This window comes from Callorhinchus milii, unplaced genomic scaffold, assembly GCF_018977255.1.
Source record: "Callorhinchus milii isolate IMCB2004 unplaced genomic scaffold, IMCB_Cmil_1.0 Scaffold15, whole genome shotgun sequence".
Classification (NCBI taxonomy): Eukaryota; Metazoa; Chordata; class Chondrichthyes; order Chimaeriformes; family Callorhinchidae; genus Callorhinchus; species Callorhinchus milii.
Window position 1 is genome coordinate 13,167,580 of NW_024704756.1, and position 21,277 is coordinate 13,188,856.

The following is a 21,277-nucleotide window of genomic DNA, read 5'->3' on the forward strand; positions in this document are numbered from 1 at the left end:
TCTATTTCTTCCACTAGTTCAAAGTCAAAAACAAAATCTTGGCAACATTTCACTTTCACAATTTGTTGCTAAGGGAAAAAAAAATAACTGAGCCTGAATCTAGAAAATCCTAGATTTGGCTGACTTCCACCCAAGTCATTTAAGTTTGCGTAAGTGCAGATTTCAGGCAAAGATCCTACTGTATGTTGTGATCAACACGCTAATCTTTGCACAATGAGATTACTGTAGGCTGAAGAGGATAGAAATTAATGTTACCACCATTTACCCACAGTGGATGGTTACTCAGAAGGGAACACTCTTCTCTGTTTTTCTTTTACCAAATAACTTGCTTCGACTGACAAAGTAATACCCAAAAGTATTCAAGTAGTGTTTTATTTAGAATCTGAAGAAACGAATGACAGGAATACAACTGGTAGCTTTTCTTCTCTGGTTTGACTGTTTTCTTTCTTGAACCTCATGTGCAAATGAATTTCATTCCCACTACTTTCTCAACGACAAATTGCATTTGTATAGTGCCTTTCATGTCGGGAGGATGTCCCAAGTCACTGTATACTGAAGGTTTACACCCGAGCTGAGGGTTGGAATCAAGAGGGATGGAGAGCAAGGGGGCGGTGGTGGGGTGAGACGATGACCCAAAGCACGCTCGAAAAGGAAGGTCTTGAGATGGGCTTTGAAGTTTCTGCCTCACTTTGCAAGTCCTTCCTCTGTCAATACAGCACAATCCTGCCCATGATTATGAACCTTAACCTGACTTCCCCCGCTCTTGTGGCTGCTATTTCCCTATTCATGTAGTCTTTATACCCCCTGGCCTGGGACCAAATGCTATTCAAGGCTCAATCCTCTCTGTGTAGCCTTCCTAAAGCTTTAAAGTCTAAAAATAGCCATCTCCTTGAGCTCAGGAGCTCGATCTCATCAGCTGTGGCAAAGGACTCCTGATGGTGTGGCCTGCTCTTGACATGCCTTTCATTTAGTAAGCACGCCTCATTCTATTAACTGTAATCAGACTAACATATTAGTGGTTCACACATATTAGTGGTTCAGTACTGAAGATGACCCCATGTACTAAGACTACATTCTTGTTGTTACACATGCCTATGTGAGCCCAGCTTAAACAGTTCACCACTTCAATTGTCTAAGTTTCCTTCGCAGTCCTTTATGATAAGCTGTTGTTTGCAGAGACTGATTGGTTTCCCGTTATCACTGCTCATTCATACCACTTCCCAGCATTGAGGATGTCTTGCTTTTTACCCCCTCCATCTTCCCTCTGATTTTTTTCCTCCTAGCATCTCCTTTCCTGAAAGTAGACATGATGGAATCTCAACCCTGATGAAGTCTGCTTCAGGTTAGAAGTTACTAAATGAATATCACAGGTTATTCTATCACAGTTGACCTTGGTCTCACTCAGGACAATATGTGGCTTTTCAGTAGTGATTAGGAGTGGCATTCCTGACTGTTCTTTCTCCTCCTTATGTTTATTAGGGTCTAGAAGCTAAAGCTCTAATGGATAGAATCATATAAGCTGGGTCAGTGCTGTGCTGTGGTAGAGGGTAGGAGAGGAGAGGACTGTTACTTATTGTGTATGTGAAATGCAATTCCAATTTATTCTCATAAAAATTTTGTAATTATATAAATGAGAGTGTATTGCTAATACCTCTAAAGGGTTTGCAATTTACAATTTATTTGAACACTTTAATTATCAAAAAAGAGCAATCACAACATTCTGGACTCGGGTATTGGTTGCCAAAATGTAACCTGATATTTGGATGATTCCCAGTGAAAGAAAGAAAGAACTGTCAGATTAAATATTTCCCCATTTGCTACAATTAGATCCAGTATCACAGGATTAAAAACATAATTCAAAATGGAAATGTTGCTTTTTTCCACCAGTTCAAATCTCCCCCACCCTCCACTTTATGTTGAAGATCAGATTTGGGTGTTAAGCGTAACATTTCTTCATTTTGCGCACGTTTCGCCCACAAAATATTCAGGCAATTCACTTTATAGTATATTCTGTGAAGCGCTTTGAGAAGTCTCGGAGATGTGGTAAGGCATTATATCAAATGCAAGGATTATCGTTGTTATTATATTTCTGATAGTCAGGCTCCACCTCAAAAGGGAAAGGGGGAGGTCGAAGGTGGGATTTAAAGATAAAGAGGGCGATCAGGTGGCTGCAGGTCAGAGTGAGCAATGTAGAGAGTTTGGTTCTTAACTTCATCAAGTCTTCTTAGTAAAAAGTAACGTTTTGCTCCAGCCTCGTCATTCTGTTGCAGAATGGATTGAACACCGCATTACAACACAACACAAAACACTCCAAAATAATCTAGTTGATCGGTTTTGCATTTCTTTTCTGTGATATGACTGCAATAACAACAACAATAATTACTTGCATTTATATAGCGCCCTGCACGCTGGGTAGTGTTCCAGAACGCTTCACAGTGGCGGAGTCTGACAACGAGCCGGGGGAGAGGGAGGGGAAAGGTGACCGTAAGCACAATTGCAGTTTCTCCCTTGTGGTGATGTATGCTGAATTTTACGTAGAATGAGACAAAGTAATCTGCACTTACCGGTAAATGGCCAAGCAGTGATGAAACACTATCAGAGACATAAATAATATTTCCATCAGCACTAAGTGCTATGAGAAACCCATCGAGTGCCTAAAAAATAAAATAAACTCAGTTTAAGTACTGGGATAAATATTATTTTCTTAAAAAACTGTTAGGCGGGATATTATAGAATTGAGTTTCTGAATATTGTATGTACTTGCAAGTATATAATAGATCTGTGGACAGCAGAACTCACGTTAAAATGCATTAAAGAACTCCAGAGTTTCTGAATTATACTTTATTTTTCTTCACTAATTTGATTTGCGTACTTAAAAAGGAAGAATTTGCAGGGCTTTGGAGTAAGAGTGGGGTAGTGGGACTAGTTGGTCGCTCTTTCAAAGAGCTGGCACAGACACAATGCCCTTCTGTGCTGCAAAATTCTATGAATCTGAATTTAATCCCCCAGTGCAGCTCATTAAATCCCTCCCATCATCACTCTGCTGAAGTCAATGTCCATTGTTGTGCTCCACCTTGATCTCTGATGTAAACTGCATCATTTGGAGCGAAAACCTTAATGATAACGATTTACCTCCAACATCAGCTGTGTGAACTCTTCATTGCTAAGGAATGACGGTTTCCAGTCCTGTCTGATCTCACAGGCCTCTGTCTGAGCTGAGATTTCTGAAATTACAAAATAAAGTCCTGTTTTTTAGAAATAATAATTTTCCAATGAAATAAAAAATCCAGGACGTTGAAAACATCCAATGTACATCTTGTAATCCCAGTGTAAAGGTGACACTACCAGCACAGATCACCTCACCCATCTGACTTTAGCCTACAGAACCGCAGTGACCTTCAGATGGAGTGTGAACATTTGAATTTTTCCTGTGTAAAGTAAGGAATCCAACACATAAAGGGCTGTAAATGAGTCACATTGTCCGAGAGATAATATGGTATTGTTGTGTATTGTTCTGTGCAGAACAATATAAAGGTTTTAAAGGTATTAGATCAGAAAGGACTACATGTGGAAGCAGTGGATATATAGCTAGATTTTCTTTTGTGTTTAAAATCTGCTCTTCCTTTTTACATTAAGAAAGAGCTACCAACTAGTCCCACTACCCCACTCTTACTTTTGTCAAATATTGTAAAAATTGCAGGTTGTCTCACGGCGAGATCAAACACAAGCCACTTCGACAAGCCACTTACTCTCGAGACCGCTGCAGGAACTTGATGAATCTGACACAATGCCTCTGACAGCCAAGCTTCGGGAACACATCACTCCCACCCTCGCTCGCCTCCACTGGCTCCCCATCCCCCAGAGGATCGAATTTAAGATCCTTATCCTCACCTACAAGGCCAATCACGGCCTTGCTCCCTCCTACCTCTCCGACCTACTATCCCCCTACCTACCTGCCCGTACCCTCCGTTCCTCTGGCTCCGGTCTGCTCCACATCCCCCGCTCCAACCGCCCTACCATCGGTGGCCGGGCCTTCAGCCCCGAGGCTCTGGAACTCTATCCCCAAGTGCCTTCGCCGCTTCCTCCCTTTCCTCCTTCAAGGCCGGTCTCAAGACCTTTCTCTTTGACCGTGCCTTCAGCTCCCCTCTCGACTCTCTACCCTCTCCTCGCTCCCTCCCTTCCCTCTCCTCACCCTGACCATTTCCCCCCTGCTCAGGTCCTGACCCAACTGTACAGCGCCTTGGGACGTCCTCCCGACGTGAAAGGCGCACTATAAATGGAATCTTGTTGTTGTTGTAAAGCTAAAGTGCCACACAGTTAGTTCTAGGGGTAGGGTGGGACCAATCTAGTGAGAAAGAAACCTGAATGTCAAAGCTGACCTAAGAGCACTGGTAATAAATCCTGCAGAAACACTTCCTTCCCTTGTTCAAGACAAAATGTATTTCTTTGACCGTGCTTTCGGTCATCTTTCCCCTTTCCCACTCAAGTGCCCATATAGCATTCCGAATGAGCCTTGAAACGTCCTCCCGACGTGAAAGGCATTATGTAAATGTAAATTGCATTGTATCTTCTTACCTTTCTGTTTTTGCAGAAAATCAATTGTCCTCTGTAGGACTGTCGATTTGTCCATCTTGCGTGTGGAACCCTGCAGCATTGTGCTAAGTTCTTTGATGAGGACATTGAACTGATCTCTCCGTTTCTTCTCAGATTTGTTGCGGGATGCCCTTTTGCAGGAAGAAAATTGTTTATTTAGGCGGTTCGGCAAAGTTAGAAGTTCAAATGCAAACATGGGATGAGGTCATTGAACAACAACAACAACAATTTGCACTTATATAACAAGCTTTGAACTCAGATGTGATGACTGCCCTAAAACATTTGGTCAAAGCTTTTTTTTTAATATTTAGAAAAAGAATTGCCACAAAACGTTTGTTTTGTTGCAGGTAAAATACGATGGAGCAGCTTTGAAAGTCAAGTTGTTCCCAGCAGTTCCTCAAACCTTTCCCCAAATCCCGTTTATTGTATTCCGATCCATATTTTGTGACAGACGCAGTCAGGCTGGAGAATTGAGGCAGGAATTTTCAGGGAAAATGTTGACCTTGGGAGCACATGGCTAAGGAAGCATACTGCAGAGTACACATACGCCAGCTATCATTCACTGCACTCGTTACGGCTTGAATTTAGTGCATTATCCTTGTGTTAGGCATTTTTGTCCTTGCTGATTAGAATTTAAATCATTACATTTTCTCCAGTTCAGACCCCAAACAGACAACTATAAGAAAAATTACATCCTAAATGAGGCTATGGATAAGATGTGCTCCCATCAATTAGATACAAATGTGGGCCCTGGAACGAGAAAGAGTGAGTGACAGCATCTTCCATTGTGATATATTCTTCATCACAGTAGAGAGAATCTTTTTCCCCATTCATAGCAAATGAGGAAAACTCCACTCAGAGTCTGTGCGACAATTTAAAATCTGTAAGATAACACTACATGGGGCATTGATGTGTGCAAATTGGCTGCTGGGTTCAAATCCACAGTTATTACAAATCCAGTTAATTCTACCCTCCACCTTTCCCAATCCCAATCCCCAGCTCAGGTCCGAAACTTTGTCTGTCCAGCGCCTTGAGAAGTCCTCCCGACGTGAAAGGCGCTATACACATGTAATTTTTTCTGTTGTTATTACGTTACAGTAAAAATTCAGTGAAGCCCTCCGAGACATCTCAATGACATGATGATGCGTTATATCAAATGCAAGAATTGTTATAACACTTAATAACTTTGTTGATTTTCAAAATGAGCCCCTTGGCTAGCAAAACAATAAAACAGGTTTTAAAAAAAATTCACATTGGGAAGTCATTTTCACCTCTTTGCCCTGTCCTTATCATCTTCGTCCATCAGCTCACCTACACAGCTGGTGTCTCTGTAAAATATAAAAGAAATTGTAAATTACACTTTCAGGTAAACAAACATTATTGCACAATTAGCCTTCAGTGATTCTCCCATCCATTAGGTACAATCATGGTTCAGGAATATTGCTTTAGATGGACGATTTGTCGTTAGTTTATGATGACATTATTTATTCATTTCATTGCAGTATGTGAGACATTGCCACATGCAAATCGGCTGCAGCATTTGCCTATATACAAATACACAGTCACTACACTCCTCAATAAAAATCCTGTGAAACACTTTGAGGCATTTTGATGATGTGATAAGGTACTATGTCAGATGTAGGGATTATGAATATAATAATATGAACATTAATAATATTAATACTAATAATTTAAGGACAATTTGATCTTAAATTACTTGTTTGGATAAGAGAGAAGATGACTTGGTATTGATTAGTTTACATTTAGGTTCAGTGAGCAAACTTTGCTCGCTACCGAAGAGACATAGACATAATCTTTCCTTAAATAGGGGAGGTGGAGAGTAGAGGAGGGAGGTACTGCTCTATGATCAAACCAATAAGGGAGATAGTAAAGTTGTTACCAGATTTAGTCTTTCCCACTTCACCGATCACAGTAAAGCACTTCACTATTGGACAGTGCAGCTTAACAGGAATTTGCGTGAATGAACACATGAAGACAGGATAACAAAGTTGAACACTTTTAACTCTGGCACTCTTGCTTGTGAATCCTGCTGGACCAATATTGAGTCCAACCATTATAAGTATTGAGGCTGCCACATAGTTTTGAATATTTACGTTCTTCAGACTTTTTTTGTCTTCATCAATAATCTTGATTGCATGGAATCACCAATGCCAATTGTGCTCTTCACTGCTATTAAGCTGTTGATTTTTCTTTCAGAAGGGATGTATTAGTAGTATCATTTAGGGATCCAATTCCGATTTTTGTTCAAAGAAGATTTAAATTTCTTTAATATTTAACCAGATCAATAACTAAATCCATTTACAATCATGTCTCAACTAAAGGAACTCTCCAAATTCCAAATAACACAAACGCAACATTCCTTTAATAATATACAACATTATTTTTATTTGATGTAGCATTTTTAGCAAAATGCTTGCTGACTGCACAGTTTATTTTGTATGGGATTAAATACGCTGCATATGGATTTCTTTAATGGAACAAAAGTCTTGAAAAAGTTTAAAGTGTATTTTGCTGTTTCCTGGCAAAATTCCCTCGCAAATCATACCTTTTGAAAAAAAAATACCTGGACCCAAACCAAACTTTCAAGAAGGGCAAAGTGAGTGAGGTCAGTTTGAATGTTTTTTTTATATAAACGCAGATTCACACTTTACTTTCATCAGCAATGAGGAAGAATTGCATTTCTATTCAAAAATGGTAAATAATTAACAGTGCCAAAGGGCAGATGGTAGTCAACTGTTCAGTGAATTGCAATCTTATTTAAAGTGTGGATCTAGTATACATTTTTGTCCAGCAAGATATCTTGTAAATAAAGAACACAAGTCAGGCATATGGGAGAAAAAAATCTCACTGGAACCCTACACACATCTTCCTTTTGTTTAGTTTCCCAACAAAAGAGCAGTATAATATACATCCTGCATATTTGTTCCCAAACTGAATACAATTGCTGTAATTGATGCTGGTTCTAATTGATGCCAACTCCGTATAATTAATTCCATGAAGGGTATTCAAAAGCTGATAAATGAGCATAATTGTAATATCTTAATAATACAGTAGGATATAATAATTCTTGCACTTGATATAGCAATATAGCACCTTTCATGCCGGGAGGACATCTCAGAATTTGCTAAATTGCTAAGTAGATGATGAAGGTATCATATTAATAGTGCTCCACTTTTAACATTTAAGCCCTCCGATTGTATATATATTATATATATGCAAGTTGCTGTTAATAGGGCTCCCATTTCATCCCACTTAACTGCTGATAGATCAGTACATACAGTGTGGACTGGTTCTAAGGCTGCCTGAACATTCAGTAGCTGCTTCCATCACTTGTAACTGCACATCTGGTGTAAAAATGGCCAACAAGTCATGATCCATCATCCACAGCAGTTACTATTATATTCTTCACAGCACTGAGGATAGTACAACATTGGTCTAGAATACTGTGGGATTCCATCTGTATCTCCTTGCAATGTTTATCAGAGTTGTTGTTAACCTCTCTGTGTTGGGGTAGCATTGTCAGCAGCTAGAATCACATCACTGTGGTAGTATTCTACCTCGTCTACATGAATGTCCAGTTTCACACTCCGAGAAAATAGTACATCCAGTTCAACAGTTCATGGAATGAGTCACTATAACAGCTGCTGAAAGAGACTGGGATGCCACCATCATACCAAAGGTTTTCAAAATGTCAAGGTCTAGTGCTAGAACTTCATGCTAATCATCTTGAGAAGCAATCTATTTCTGGACTGTAAGACTGAGAGCAACATAAGTGACTTGGTATGAAGCCAAGCTGGCGAGCAGATGCAACATAGTGATTGAGATGTGTGTGGAGAATTCACAGAATATTAATAATCCTTGCATTTTTATACATTACGGTTATGTGAGCTTTGACCAAACTGAAAGCAAGAATGCTGGTGTGGAGTTACTGGGATTGTAGTTTGCTCCCTTCTCGTTTCTGACATTTACGCAGATGGGACAATGGCCTTCGGCATGAAAAAGATGAGTCAATTGGTTTTCTAGATCACTTATAATGCTTTCAGATCTCAAATGATGTCATTGGAACTTGGATTTAACACGTTCTTACATCAAAGCTTTGGCACGTGTCCTTTCTCCTCAAGACCATTGAGCTATACAAACCTATGATATAGAATGAGGCCAATAAACCAATTATATTAGTGTCAGTATACGTTCCTCCAAAAATACCATCTAATCTGCTCCTCACGCCAGTCTCCCCAATACCTTCTGATGAACTATAGAAGAGACGTAATGAAGTTTGGTCTAGGGCAAGAATTATACCATGGTTTTTGTGTTGGTTTGCTGTGCAAGCGCAGTGCATAAGTCATTAAACTATATGAATAGCAAGTTTTATTTCACTGCATATTACAAGGTAACAGCCCATGCACAATATAAAATATAAGAGAGCAGACCCATAATCAACAGATCTATTCTATGGGAACATCTCTCCTTTCCAGGAAAGGGGTAAACCGGTGTTCACATTTAGATGATGTGCCAATCACTAAATCAATTACATTTCATAATGAATTTCTTAAAAGGAAACACAATACAATACTGATTCGCTTCTTCAAAACAATATGCATACAAACCTTCAGTGTCCCATACTCACTATAAACAGCTCCTATAATACGTGCAAATGGCACAACATTCTAAATAATCAAAGCATTCTGAAGCACTTGCATTGCAGTTTCATTTCATTTTGATAATGAATTAACTGAATCATTCCAAGAAGTAAGACTGTAATCAAATCTTAATTTCACCTTTTACATTTCTCCGGAAATTATTATTTTTAAAAAAAATCTTTATTTGCATTCCTCGAGCTATAACATGTGATTTGTTTGGTTCAGGCATTGCAATTAACAAACATACAAAAGATGAGCATATGTGTAAAGCACTGATGGAAGTACTGTAGAGGCAGCATGTCTTTCTAGCAAAACCACAAGCACTGCTCTGCTCGGCTGTGCAGAATTATAAAGCCAAGAAGAAAATTCAACTACAAATATTTTGCATTTTTTCTGGCAGTTTTAATTTTTCCACATCATGTGATGTTTACGATTAGGCAGGTCATGAAAGTAAACTGAGAGAACTCAGTACATACAACAGAACCCGAAGAACCTATGAAAAGAATTTGGAAATGTCTCCAGGGGTGAGCTATGTTTTCTGTTATGCCAGTGCCTTGATACAATTCAAAATGTCTTAAAACTAAATAAGCAATTGACATGCAAGCAATTACATACCTTTTTAAGTTCTTTTATTGGATTTCAGTGCCTCCTTTTGCTGGATACCATCCTTAAACATACACAGTCCTAAGCCATATAATCCATCTTGGTATTACAGCAAAATAAAACATAATTAAAGTCCACAGTGATTCCCGAAAGCCAAACATCTAACATCACCAGAGCAGCAATGTATGTTTAGAGTGAGGAGGACGTGGCTTTCAAGCCTAAAATCAAGGCTGGTCATCTGTGCAATAAATTCTCTTGTAGGTTTTTGTCTCAGTCCATCCTCCTCTAGCTAACAAAAATAGGCTTGATTGTCTGCTGGCAAGCAACATAGAAAGTAGGTCAATTCAACAGCTCAGCTGCCTAACAACATCATCATTAACAACTCGCTTCACAGTTCAGAAATCACGGCTGGGAAACCTTCTAAATATTAATTTCCAGATTAATATTTTTCGCTGACAAGAGATGCCTCGGTCATTTTAATCGGTTTGGTGTCAGGAATGTTGTGTATTTATTTACATCAAATGCATTTATTTCTCAGCACAAGAACTCAAACCCCAAATTCGAGGTTACATAAAATATTCCCTTGAATAAGAACGAAAGTCAAGCTTTAGCAAGAGATAGTATAAGAGAGGAACCAACAATGCCACAATATAGATTTTGATCACTGCTTCGGAAAACTGGACTCATTTTGCCTTTAGAATCATTTGTCATCATAAATCCTTTGGTGCATATATGACTGTTATACTAATGGTAATCAGAGTGTATTGCACATAGTTAACTAACAGAGATTTTATCTATCTTAAGTCACACATTTTTAAATCCCACTCCTTCAAAAGGTTTACTTTTCAATTCTATGGAACAATAATTCTAATAACCACATGTTCATTAATTATTGTAATATATCTAACAAGCAGTATTTTTCTAATTACCTATCATTTTTTAAATGCACTTGCTTGTAACAGCTACCTAGACCATCTGGGAATCTCACACTACGCTCACTGGTTTCTGAGTTCTTGTTTACCACAGAAATCTGCAAGGAAACAATTAAAACAGCAAATGCTCAATATAGCAATAGAAAATATATTAGAAAACTCAGCTTTTACAACACCGTTTTTTATCAAAAGGCTTGCTTTTTAAAAATATATGCACTCTGTGTAGTGAAGTGCTTTGGGACATCCTCCAGAAGTGAACAGGGTTAATAATAATAATTCTACCAAATGAAAGAATTATCAGCTTTTTTTTATTACAATGATTGATTGAAGAGGCCAGAACCATTTAGAACCAACATCACAAATATCACAAGTTTAAAGTAAATTGGTTAAAATTTGCTAGCCACACTGACTGTGTATTAGATATACTGTCAAAAAAGGTAAAACTGGGGAAAAAAACCATAATGGCATAAATACACATGTGCAGCAAGTGATACGACAAATACAAAGATATGTTTTCAAGAATGTAATCTAATTTTCTGGTTCAGATGATGGGTATAAACAACCCAAGTGTTGCTGTTGCTCTTGAGGCTTATGTTGATACCTGAACTCCTCGATTAGATTACAGCCTGTAATCAATATCTGCCACCCATTATTCTTACATTTTGCAGCCTTGATATAGCCAACCCACTTGCTAGATTGGGAACCTCACAGAAGGTGAAGCATTATTCTCATTCAAGCTCAATCTGACTATTGAGGCACACAGGATTCCAGTTGAATTGAACAGTGATGGTTCTTTAATGCTGTTGTGCAAAGCACAAAACGGCTGGAATCAATGAACGCTGTTTTATGAAGTGTTTTTTTTTCTCCAAAGCAAAGTAATTCTAGGAACTCACCAGGGTCAGTCCAATGCCCATGTTATCCATTAGTAGAGCTTTTTATTCCTGTTGGCCAAACATACTAATTGGGGCATGGACTAAGATAGCAACTCACTACGATATTCAGAGTTTGCAATACTCCTTCAAAAGAACATATGTTTAGGAGCCAGGTGCATTACTGTATATTATTCAAGCGAAGAGCATATTCAAATCAGATTCAACTAAACCACAACGTCAGACATTTACAGTGTGCTGGTGACATGAAAGCCCATTTGCATTATTTTGTCATATTAGGATGTCAAATTATTCGGTGATTTGTTGAGTAAGTCAGCGCGTCTAAGTACAATTACGCTGTCTGTGTTTGTCACGAGCTAACAACTGTGTCATTATAATTGGTATTATCAAGCAGAAGAATGTGCCATAATGTGTAGCCAGGCAAGATATGCGGGAGAAATTCCACCTAGATCTGGATTTATTCTATTTTCTTAACGTTTTCTTCACTCAAAGGGTGGTGAATGTATGGAATTCACTACCCCAAAGGGCTGGTGATGCTCAGTCCTTGAACATATTCAAGACTGAGATAGATAGATTTCTTATTTTAAAAGGGATTAAGGGATATGGGGATAAGGCAGTGTCAGGTTATTAGCTGGAGTTAGATTAGAAGATCAGCCATGACCGAATGGCGGGGCAGGCTCGAAGGGCCGAATGGCCTACTCCTGCATGTTATGTTATGTTTAGGGCGTCCAGAATCTGGCAAATTATTGAATTCCATCTTAACTTTGAGGCCAGTTTTCCATAGCTCTTAAAAGCGAATTTTAAGAATTTGTAAATTGGGGATCTTAACTTGGAAGGTGGTTTTCCAAAGCCAGAAAACTGGCTTGCAAATTACTGCAAATTTTCTCCCCTCCATTCAGAGAGGTCGTTTGGCAAGTTGAGTGTCACATATGGACAAGGGCTGTTTTATTTTAGAACCAGTCTAATTTGGAGCAATTCAGAAAAAGCTTTATAAACAGTGTTCAGCGTAGAATTTCATAATTCTGCAACGAGCTTTTGAATAAGATGTGTCCTGGGTTGGGCAATTTTATGTAGATTGTCAAGCAGAAGGTCACAATAAATATCAATTTGAAATTTAAAGGACAGAGATGATTGCCAATTTAGTAGAATATAGAAAGTTTGGGACCAAGTTGTGCTGCTTTGTTCCGGGTATATTGCCAATTATTGTGCAGAGATTTGAGGGCCTGTACGGCATTTGACATTAAACTAACTTGATTGCCTACTGATGCTATGTTACCGGGAGGAGCGTGCTATATTCTGATGCTGTATCTTTAAAAACAGCCTTTAATAATATGCACGATTATATGAAGAGTGAAAAAAGTAGTCAGATAGACAGGTGCTGTTCAGTGCACTTTTTTGGTGTAATCTTGAACACAGATTATTTGTTACCTGACAAAACAATCCTAAAACTAGCTAATGTATGCAGATGTTACAACATCTGCTGGAGTGTTGACACTTGAATGGTAGGACTCAGGTGGCTTGTCATTTGCTACTCTATTTGCTTTGTGTAGATACAAAACATTGCAAGAGTGTGCCAGATTTTATAATAATAATGTTAATAATCTTTATATCCAATAATAATCCTTGCATTTGATGTAGCACCTTATCATGTCTTTGAGTTGTCTCAAAGCGCTTTATAGAATATACTGTGAAGTGAATTGACTGTATATTTTGTGGGTGAAACAAGATATAGCGCCTTAACACATTGAAACGTCTCAAAATGCCTCGCTTTCTATAAAATGTAGTGACTGAGTATTTATAGGCAAAATCTTGATTTACAAATCCTTTCTGGTGAATTACACTGGTTTCCTCCAATAACTTTCAAATGGATTGTAAAAAGGCAACTTATTGGCTCTTCGGTTTATTTTCTATGGGTCATAGATAGCTAATAATCTGTCGCTAAAGACTAGTCCCGAGTGCCAGCCTAGGGGAACTCCGTGATCTGATTTATTTGTGATTCTTTGTTGACCACCTCCCCTACAGTCAGTCAGTCAGTCATTTGGTTATTATGCAGCAATCATCACAATGTGAATACTGTACCACCAACTTTTTACATTGCTAGGGCACAGTGCAACTCATTTTGCAAAGCAGCAAACAACAAGATCCTACCACATCAAACCAAACAGCGTTCTGTCCCATCGAATATTAACTGGTAGAGATCATGGCTTCAGAGATCTTTCCTCTCCTTCACTGAGATGCTCTCCGGCAGTCCTCTCTCCTTTGCTCGCTAAGGATATTTAAACTCAGCACTGTCTCGCTTTATGGTCCTGGGGTCCATCTCCCAGTACTGTACTACTGTGTCCACAAAGTCTTACTGCAGCTTTTGTCAAATTCCACTCCATTTTTGCGCTTTGTATAAACCAGACCCTCAATTTACGTTTAATTAAAGGGAAATCAGCCCCTCCTGCATCCTGGAGCAAATTGATCTCAGCCTCGTCATCATCCAACAACAACAACTTGCACATATATAGTGTCCTCTACTAGGGTAGCATCTCGGAGTGCTTAACAGTGGCTGAGCCTGACCATAACCATGCAGGTACAAAATAATTCAGTACGAATTTGGCAATGTAACCTTCTCGTTCCTTCCCCCACCAACTATCAACTCTGGTGTAAAAACAAACTCCTCCGGGTGTGGACTTGTATCAATACGATTTGGTTTCAGTAGAGCACAAATGGGCATTTGTTCAAACACTAGAAAACAGACCCTAATGTGATCTGTGATCCTCTGGCAAGAGAGAACACAAGTGATGTCCTGCTGTGTGCCTGGAATTAAAAAGACTGAAATCTCTAGCAAAATGCTATTGATTCTTCGATCATGATGAAATAAATGGCTGTTACACAAACTTGAGTAAGACTGAACTTCAAGCATCACGGGTGTAAATTAAAACAACTGGGGAGATGAAAGAGAGTATGTGAGAGAGCAATAATTTCCCAAATTACACAGTACTCACATTGATACACAGAGATGGCTTGCTACTTGAGACACAAAGAGACAGCAGGAAGAATCTCGCTGTAATGAACCCATCATCACTTAATGAAGCAAGACAGCAGCCTCCGCCTCACTGATTAAACCACTGAACAGCCCAGGAGTAGAATGTACAGCACAGAAGTGCGCTCTGGGATTTCTGGCCATTGTCATCGCAACACAAGGGATGTGCTATGATGTTAGAAGCAAAAGTTACTACACACTCGCTTTTATAACTGGGGTTGGGCCACCATCTATTTTACCAAACTAATTTTACAGCTGAAGAGTCGCGAGATCACAAGCTAATTCATTCATTCCTTCTGCTCTCAATGGCTTACCACAAGGGAAACACACTAAAAACCCAGAGGTAGGAACAGTTCTGCACTCCAAACCTCTATTTCTCCAAAGGTGCAAAGTGTTTGCCAACCCCTGCAACGCAGAAGAGAGAGGGTCGGGGTTATCAATGCCTGTGAGCCTTGACTTCTACATAGTATTCTCCGATTGATGTGCTGCAAACAGGATAACTATCATTTACAAGCAAGTGGAAAAATAATTCATTCTCTGAATAAAACGTTCTTTTTTTTATTTCCATACAAGGGCGGGCCCACTTATGCTTTGGACTGTGATGTGCGTAACATCATGATTGATCTACTTGGCTGTTTATAGCACTCCGAGACACTATCCTGCTTGAAGGGTGCTTCAGAAATGCACATTGAACTAAACAGAGCCTCAACTCTCTTGGTAAAAGGTACCCTCTGAACTTCTGAGCTCTCTCTTGCACAACAATAACCTGAGAAGAAATGACCGTCCATAAATGTTTGATTATTAAAAGCAGAGTTTTATAGTCTGAAGCCTATAAACTTTTATGATGGTGTTATCTTGGAAAGGGAGCTGTGTTGGCCTTTCTTCCATGACTTAAGCTTAGCTAAACGTTTGCAAACTGTACATCAGTCACATTTCAAGGTTCTGACAATTGGCAAAATAGGTGCCAAAAGGCAGAAAAATTTCACGAAATTATACATTTGTTATTCACTTAGGTCAGATACTGAATTAATAAAATGTGACAAGCCTCATCTTCACATAGTTCAAAGTAATGCCCATTTAGGTTTCTCTTTCAGGAAAATCACCTGCTCTCCAAGGCAAACTGACTCCAGCAAAACTTTTTAAAATTTTATTATCCAGAAAGGCTTTGCCATTTTAAAGATTCAACGACAATGATGTGGATTTACTGCAGCTCGTATTCCCTGGTTGGTCTTTTCTCGTGAACTTTAAGAACCGTATTCACGCCAGACGAACACATTTTGACAACAGAAGAATCCAGCTGCTGGGACTCCGAAGTTAACAGCTTGTTAGTATTGTAAGCTGTAAAATACTGCACCTTGTGGAGGAAGGGAGACTGCTTCAAATAACAAATCAGGTATCAAACAATATCAAAATGTTTAATCCCGCTGTGACTTTTAATTCATTCACCGCTGCTATCGCAAACCTTTTTTTCTGGAAGATATCATGAAAGATTTTAGCTGTTGCACTTCTGATGTCTCGGCTGTAGTTTGACTCGATTTCCTAACTCCAACGGGATCACAGTGCAGGCTAAACATGCCAGATTCTATCTGGGTCACAAGTTAGATTTCCAAAAACACATTCAAGTAATTCTTCTCCTTTTGGTCTCGCAGGAACTTTTGATGATTTTGCTTTCCCTCCACCACCACTCAAATATCAGCCTCCTCTCACCCTATTTGTGTTTGTTCCACATTCAATTAAAACTCAAAGCAAGAAAGAAAGTTCAAAATGATGCATGGGCTGTAGGTGTATTCAGGCTATTGGCTTCACCTTGTGACCACAAGTTATGCCAATGTAGTTTGAATCTTCTAAACCAAAAGTACAACTCATAAAGTACATCACAGCAATTTGTTTGCCCCAGTTTCTTCCACATAAATAACATTACATCCGAAGCTAAAGAATAGTATTTAAAATCCAACAATGGCTGCATCATACAGGATAAAAGTACAGCTTTTAAATATAGTCTTTAGGTTTTCTAACTGTCTAATATCAAGTAAGTATTGATGATTTAATCATTTTACTTAATTATCTTTCACCGAACATTGATCCCATATATAGTTTCACAATTAGTGGGGTAGTTTCACCATCCCGTTATAGTTTCACAATAGTTTTCATACAGTTCCTCTTGTGGGAATGAGTTTATTCAGAAAGCAAATAACTTTACAATCTTTGAATCAATATTCTGCAAAACCAAGACAGGATGTTGCAAAACTACAGCCACTGAAGGACATTTGTATACATGAGGGAGAAGGGAATAGAGGGGTACAGGAGAGGGGATTAGAAGGAATACAGGTTCTTGTGGAGTGTTAACACCAACACTGACTGGTTGGGTGGAATGGCCTGTTTCCTTGCTAGAACCTTTATGTAATTCAGTGTCTGTGTAATTCTATGTCATTTTAAAGTTGAATTACAGTGATTAATTATATGGATGGTGCCTTTCTCAGGCAGAGAAATATCTGCAGCAAGAAATATCTTCTCCATTGTGAATGCCAGGATTTGTGGCAAGGTAATTTTGAATTCCTAACCCCATTATCAATTTGTACTTAAATTTATAAAGAAACCTCAAAGCGTCAGCTGAACATTCGAGCAACGGTGAGAAGAGAAAGAACAGGATGTAGGAAGAACAGATGCAGGAGAGGATGTTGCATTTATGCTTCGTGTTGCGAGGAGCTTCCCGTTACATTAACACCAACCTCTTGCTGCTTTGAATGAAATAATTGGCCTTACTTTACACAATGGGTACAGAGAATCCTGGTGATCCATCCTCTCACTTCCCCTATTAACAGATGAGAATGACAGCAGTGAGCAGGAATCAAACTGCAAACATCTCCAGGAGAAGAAAGAGTCAATTGTCTTCCATGAAAATGTGCCTTACAGTGCAAACATTGACTTGTGTGACCTCGGATTACACTCCGATAAGGGCAGCCTTCATGTTGTATTACTTTAGACAAATCCAGCTCAAGAAATCCAGTGACTTTGAGGAAAGGAATTCCAAGGAAATTCTAGAAATTGTTCAAACATTATATGATATTGGACCATGACTTTCACCTAGTTCCCCCCTCTCCCCCCTCCCCCCCCCGCCTGACAGATTGACAGCTATCTGTATAAAACTATGGCGAGTGGCCACAAAATTCACAATAGCTCTTATTTAGAGTTTTTTCTACCATTAGACCTTGTAAAAGCTAAAAATAAAAACATTTGCCATCATCGCCAGGGAATCCAATTCATACTTTGACATTGATTTCAATGAATTCCTGCGTTTGACCACTAATTGAAATACTGAGTTACAATGGTGCAGAATGACAAAAGGCAAAAGAATATGATGTCCTTGTACTCAGCTGCTCCTCGTCTGAAGCCTTTGAAAGAAAATTACAGCTCCCTCTGATTTGTGCAGAGCACAGAGACTTTGTGGGTCACGCTTTCATCTGAAAATGGCTCACCTTCTGGTAGTCAGATTGGAAGTAGTGGAGATTGGCGCTAATGGCTGAGGAAATTATCACACTAAAGGCCAAAAAACAAAACAAAAATCCTGAATGAATGATGGTTTAGTGTAAAATTGCCCAGTTTACAATATACAAAGGGCTTTTTTTTTCTTTATCTGAACACCTTCCATGTCTGACTTTGCTGGTGTTATGGGGGTTGCTATAGAAACAGATTTGCCAGGACCTCAACAAGCTGAATAACAGCTAAAGCTTTATTTCCCATAACAGCGTACACCAGGAACATTGAGTATTTGCTGGCTTCAGCTGTACCTTGCAATCTCCACTTCCCTCGGTAGTAAGATAATTAAATGCCGATTCCTAAATATAACAAACTTCACTTCATGTAAGTCTCCCTTTTTATAGAGTGTTCATTTCATCAATTTAAATATAAACCATTCAGTTGTCCTTTTTATAAAATCAGGAACACCAATTCTTTGTAGGCCAGATGCTTTTTGTTTTGCTCAGCCAGATGTCTGACACACATGGAAACCCATCACCATGCTTAAGAGTAACCAAACCAATCTGAGAATTCCTTATATATGCCACCTACGCATGGAAATTTCTGTGTTTGGATTGGAATGAGCACTCTCTCCCCAGGGGGATGCTACCTGCTTCCTAATTCTGGAGAGTGTCAAGCACAATTTAGCAAGAGCCAAGGCTTGGGGAGTAGGGTTGCAATCCTGGGATTTCAGGAGCACCATTACCGTATGGGATCCCGGGAATCCTGTAGGGTAATCAGGCTCCCAAAATCCCAGGATTGCAACCCCCATTTTGGAGCCCAGAGGATACACTGCTGGAATCTAAACAGCTAAAACCACAAATGCAGGCAATCAGTCTGTCGCACTCAGATGTCTTGTGCTTCTAGTGATATTGACCGGTGGAAGTATACCACGGTGATTCATGTTGACCCAATAAAGTACGCAAAAGCACTTCTGTAGATGTATTTCATGGAAGCTTTGGATCAAAGACTAATGCTTAACTTGACATTCAATTCTTTTTCAACTACTGCTCACGTATTTACAAAGTGAATGAGTAACATTCAGCCTTGGAAAAAAAATGTGTCTGTGTAGGGGCGGGGGAGAGAAGATTATGGAATCAGATCACGTTTTATGCTGAGAAGAAAAAATGGCTAATTTTATTTTCCTTTAAGAGGAGAAGTTTCCTTTACGAGGAGAACCGTATCAGCTTCTGAGATCTTCATTTAAGTAGATACTTATTCAGCCAGTGCTTTCCAGAAGTACAATAAGCCTTGCCTGGAATGAATGTTACAAGGACTGATTTTACGGTAAAGATACATTCTGAACCTGAGTCAATAACTTATTCCTGAGTCTTAAGGTTTTGGTAGTCAATTAAAAGAGGTCTTGAAGAGTTAATCGAATGTTCTCAATATACTCCGACACCACCTAGGTCAGAAGGTTTACTAACCAGCAGAGAGTGAGATACTCTTGTGGAGTTCTGTAGCTCAATGGTTAGAGCATTCGCCTCGCAAGTGAGAGACCTGGGTTCAATTCCTGGCAGGGCGAAATGTTATGTAAGTTTCCTTACACCACATGCTTCTGTTTACCTCGCAGTAAATAGGCATCTGGTTGTTAGTTGATTGGCGGATTGCTTCTCCGGGGGTAATAATTCCTTCAAAAAAGTAAATAAGTCACTTCAATCCATGACTGTTTGTGGGACACTGCTGTGCACAATTAGCTGCCGGGTTTTGCCCACAAAATATAGAGTGAATTCACTTTAAGTATATTCTGTGAAGCGCTTTGAGACATCTCAAAGATGTGATAAGGCACTATATCGAATGCTAGGATTATTATTATTATTGCCTGCCAGGCTCAGTAAATGTACTGATGATCAAAACGTCTCCCCTTGGGTGAGGATAGGGTCAGGCTCCACTGCCATATCCCTCCATGGTTGAATAACTTGCTAACACTCCCACATGAGATTCACACATAAAGAATAGCAAACGAGGGCGAGGAACCAGAGGGCTGTTGGTGCCTGTGGTGGAGTAGTTGAAAGTGAGTCATGGTCTTGAGGTGAGAAGGCAAGGTAGGAAAAAAATGCCAGGCCTGAATTTAGCTTTTGGCTTTGTATTTCACCTGTATTTCACCCCCATCAGATAAATTAGAAACCAGGATGGATTTAAAATTGCAAAGGATCAGAAACTCTTTTTACCACATACAACTTGTCCGATAAGATTATTAGACGCAAGCAATGCTGATGTAATTAGGCCATTGCGTAATTACTCAGTGAATCAGCATTAAGCTGCCTGTTACTACAAGGTAAAAGCACTAGGTGAAATATTTAAGATTTGGTTTCCCAACCAATTAATATTAAATAAGTCCATGTTCCATTAATACCTGTGTAAGCCAAAGAAAAATCTACAGTACACGTTAGCTATTTACAGTGTCTCTCCAAGGGTCCTGATCAGTAATCCCCCAAATAAAATTAGTTATTCATTCCTTGGCTGTTTGCAGGCCAGTGCAAATTGCTTGCTGTGTTCACCTGTGAAATAGACAGTGACTATAATTTACAGTAAAATCCTGAAATGTCCTCTTGACATGAAAGGAGCTATGTCAAATGCATGGATTTTTATAATAATTATTCATAAAATAATATTAAAATCATTCCCCTATGTGCTTGCCAAAAAAAAAACGACTCGGAAAAATCTTTAATCTTTTTCTCTTGGATTGCAAGGCTAGTGCCTCCCATGAATATGAGGTAGGCAGGTGAAATGAGCGTAGGTGAAATGGATTTTAGCACATGAGATTTCTCAGCCAGCTAAAATCCTCCGTTCCTAACCCTAGCAAAGCTGATCAAAAGTAGGAACTGCGTCTCAGTGTTGAGGATTTTTGGACAATCATGCTTAATGAAGTTAATGAAGTCTACTATTAGTTAATGAATGTTCCAGCAGTCAGAGCTGACTGAAGCACTCACTCCTCTGTGCCTTAAAACAAATCTCTTGCACTGCATTATAACCATACACGTTCAGTTAGCATCTTTCATTCATGCCTAAGAAACAGAAACAATTACAGCTGTTTCTCTCGCCCACCCACCA

The 21,277-nt window shown here is 39.2% G+C and overlaps 1 protein-coding gene across 2 annotated transcripts in view; it reads right to left on the reverse strand.

The window, feature by feature from the left end:
• npas2 (neuronal PAS domain protein 2) overlaps positions 1–21,277 on the reverse strand; it is a 61,054-nt gene that overhangs the window by 15,682 nt on the left and 24,095 nt on the right. For both annotated transcript variants that reach the window (XM_042340796.1, XM_042340795.1), the window contains exons 2-5: positions 5,865–5,921; positions 4,576–4,724; positions 3,133–3,224; positions 2,565–2,654 (exon numbers count right to left, since the gene is read on the reverse strand). In XM_042340796.1, the coding sequence (XP_042196730.1) occupies positions 2,565–2,654; positions 3,133–3,224; positions 4,576–4,724; positions 5,865–5,921 (388 nt within the window). The remainder of the gene's footprint in view (positions 1–2,564; positions 2,655–3,132; positions 3,225–4,575; positions 4,725–5,864; positions 5,922–21,277) is intronic.